The sequence below is a fragment of the Cariama cristata genome, unplaced genomic scaffold (genome assembly GCF_000690535.1).
Source record: "Cariama cristata isolate BGI_N322 unplaced genomic scaffold, ASM69053v1 scaffold7853, whole genome shotgun sequence".
NCBI lineage: Eukaryota > Metazoa > Chordata > Aves > Cariamiformes > Cariamidae > Cariama > Cariama cristata.
Genome location: NW_009610115.1, coordinates 7,620 through 10,769, shown reverse-complemented (window position 1 = coordinate 10,769; position 3,150 = coordinate 7,620). Strand labels below are relative to the sequence as shown.

General features: G+C 39.9%; 1 protein-coding gene across 1 annotated transcript in view; it reads left to right on the top strand.

The window, feature by feature from the left end:
• The window catches only part of LOC104159773 (protein FAM160A1-like), a 35,699-nt gene extending 33,882 nt beyond the window's left edge, over window positions 1-1,817 (top strand). The window contains 2 exon segments of the mRNA XM_009697768.1: window positions 1,568-1,696; window positions 1,699-1,817. Coding sequence (XP_009696070.1) covers window positions 1,568-1,696; window positions 1,699-1,817 — 248 coding nt within the window.
• The last annotated feature ends 1,333 nt before the right edge of the window (window positions 1,818-3,150 follow it).

The window sequence follows — 3,150 nt, the reverse complement described above, 5'->3', positions numbered from 1 at the left end:
GCTAAACTGTTTAAAAAAAAAACTAAAATATTAATTATGAAACATTTTAACATTAGAAAATCTAAAAAAAAAATCTTCAAGGGAAGCTCAAAACTTTATCTTTTCATTGCAATTCATAATTTAAGTTGTTTTTCCTCCCACAGTCAGAATTTTCCACAGAACTAAAATTCCTGTACTCTGTCTGTAGTAGATAGAAATTTGTAGAATAACAATATGAATGATTGATAAGTCTGGAGCTGAAAGGTTTTTGAAACTCAAGAAAAGTACAGCTCTGTTAGATGATTAAGATGAAAATTTCTTTTGTGGGTTCAGAAGTGTACAGTAATTCCAGAACGCCGTAGGAGAACCAGAGGAAAGGACGAGCAGTGGAGGTTGCTGTCCTGCGTGGCGTGCAGCGTTCCTCTCCTGGTCCTCGCGGTAGCTGCTCGGAGAGGGGTCAGAAAAAGGGGGGTCTAACCCGAGGCTGGGCCGTTTTGACATAAACTGCACGTGCTTCAAGGGAAACCTCTTCTTCATGCAGCAATGTGGCGCTTGGCTTGTCGGCAGTATGTGAGCTACTATGACAGTCCTTTGGTGTGTGTTGGGTTTTTTTAATGATTTACTTATACAGCTTATACATACTTGTATGGAGAACATCCACTTGTAAGTTAGACTGGATTTTATCTGTCTCCACTTCTGGCCTCAATGACATCTTGTGGCAGTGAGTTCTGCAGGTTAATTTTTCTTCGTAAAGTATTTATTTCCATCAGTGTTAAATTTTGTCACCTTTTTAGTTTCACTAAATTAATTATCATCTAATTAAAGAGCAGTTCTGGTTCAGGTTGAAACAAGGAGCAGTTGATTGAAATGTAAGTGCTGCTGTCACTGTAATTCCATGCGTTCTGATGCTTGAGCCCTGATCTGCTGAACTCTGGCAGCAGAGATCATAGAGCAAAGCACAGGGTGGTTTTCGCTTGCGCTTTTTTAATGTTTAGTTGCTTTACAGGGAGTTAAAGGTAAGTGTAGTTAGTGGGGCCTACAGCTGTAGAAAAATCAAATTTTCAAACATTTTTCCCTTGGTTTGTAGCTTGCTTCAAACTCGCATGGTGATGTGATAGCTCGGCCTCAAACCCATTTACACAACGATTCATGGGAGAGAAGAGAGAAAGAGAGAGAGAAGTGAAGTCCAAACAGTATTTTGAGCTGGGGGAAGGCTAGAGCACGTATCATTTAAAGTGAGACAACCATGCTGGGTCTAGGTGGGTAGACAGTATCTGCTATTTCATAAGGTAAATCCATATTGCTCCCTTAACTCCTCTTCTGCCCACATACTGCTCTCATCAGAGCTGGAACTGAATAATATATAACCTGGGAAAAGATAGCTGATAAAAAATGCAATAGAATCAGGCCACACAGAACTTTAAAATGTTGGATTAGTGGAGTATCTCCCCTGCAGCTCTGAACGCAGTCCTTGTAAACTGGGTTTAAACACTGTACAAATACTGTGTGTGCTTAATATACTGATTTTTTGTTTGTTTGGTTTTTTTTTTTTTTTCTTTCCTCTCCTCTCCTTGCTTCCTGGCTTTAGGTAATGTCCAGCACAGCAGCAACGCAGGGAAAGGAAGGAACCTCTCTGAAGCTTACCCGGCTGTACTCCAGCCTTTCCTGGGACAGAAAGGAAAGAAAGGCCTGGCTCATCCCGGCCTTCCTGCGCACGTTTTTTTGCCGTACTTGCAGCTGCCCTGTTCCCGGAGTTCCTGAAGGAGCTGGCAGCTCTTGCCCAGGAACATTCCATTTTATGTTACAAAATACTGGGGGATTTTGAGGATTATTATTAGTGGGTTTTTTTAAACGTGTTTTAAAAAAGCTTTTGGAGTTTAAACAGATTTTTAATGCAAAGCTGCTTACAAAAGAAGTTGTACTTCAATATTTCCTGAAAATACTTGATTTGGAGGGGGAAGAAGGAGGCAAAATGTTATTCCACGTTACCTTATATTAGGCCTTATAATCTCCCTCTGTGCTACATAACTTATTTGAGAGATTTCTGATACTGCTCTTACTGCAGGTTCCTACTTCATCTCCTCCTCTTTACACAGCCACCCTTCTTTAGTGTCAGATTCCTGTTGAATTTCTGCAATAGACACTTAAGGTTGGCTAAAAGAGGCCAATGTTTTAGCTTTTTCTGTTCCAGAAATACTCTTCTGGATAACTTGTTAGAAGACTGTTTGTTTGGAAAAACATTGCCCCATGGGGACAGTTCAGGGCATAAAAATATATGCAAAACCTGCACAAAACTCCTTTATGTGAAGGGTTGTGCTTCTTCATGTCTTTGTCCTCCTCCCCCCTTCTCTTCCTTTTCCCTGAAATGAGTTTCTTACCAGTCCGCATCTGAAACCCTCTTTTTAACTAGCAGCTCAGGTTTTTTGAATTCAAGTGATCTTATGTGTATTAAACCTATGACTAGCTGGAAGCAGGTGCTGGACCCTACACATACCACATTGCCTTATGTTCCCGACGGATCTGCAGCGATCAGCTGTTGGTCTTTGAAGTCAAATGAACTGTGTAAGTGGATGTGGATTGCAGACTGCCCGGAATTTTCCTTGCAGTTTCTCAGCATTCCTTGATAACTACTGCATTGCTACCTAAGCTCTCAAGCATGCCTTATTTAGTGAGATTTGCACAAAGTACAAAACAAAATGTTTCTATGCAAGCTGTAATTAGTATGTAGTTTGTTTTTATGCTTATTTTAATAAGCTAAACAAAGGTATTCAATATCTTTCAGTAGTATTAAAAGGACAGCAGGCTGTTTTTGTCTTGGTTTTTTGGGTGGGGTTTTTTTTGTTTGTTTTTAATGAAAAAGGTTGGCTTGCTCCTGAAAGCTGTTCTGGTTTATTGTTAATTTTTTGGTTAAAGGAAAGTTAAATACTCTTTATTTACTTTTAATTTAGGTGTTGACTTTTCCTAATACTGCACTTTTGGGATGGTGAGGGGAGGACAAAACTATTCACCAGCTGTAGAAAAGGAAAGAGTAACAGGGAAAGCTGTCGGCTGGTGACTAACTGCTGGAGAAAATTCTCTTCTGTGAGTAATGGGCTTCATTAGAAGAACCCAAACATGATGAATTGGTGCATCACCACTGCATTTTGTCTGATCTTAGAAGCATAATAGTGC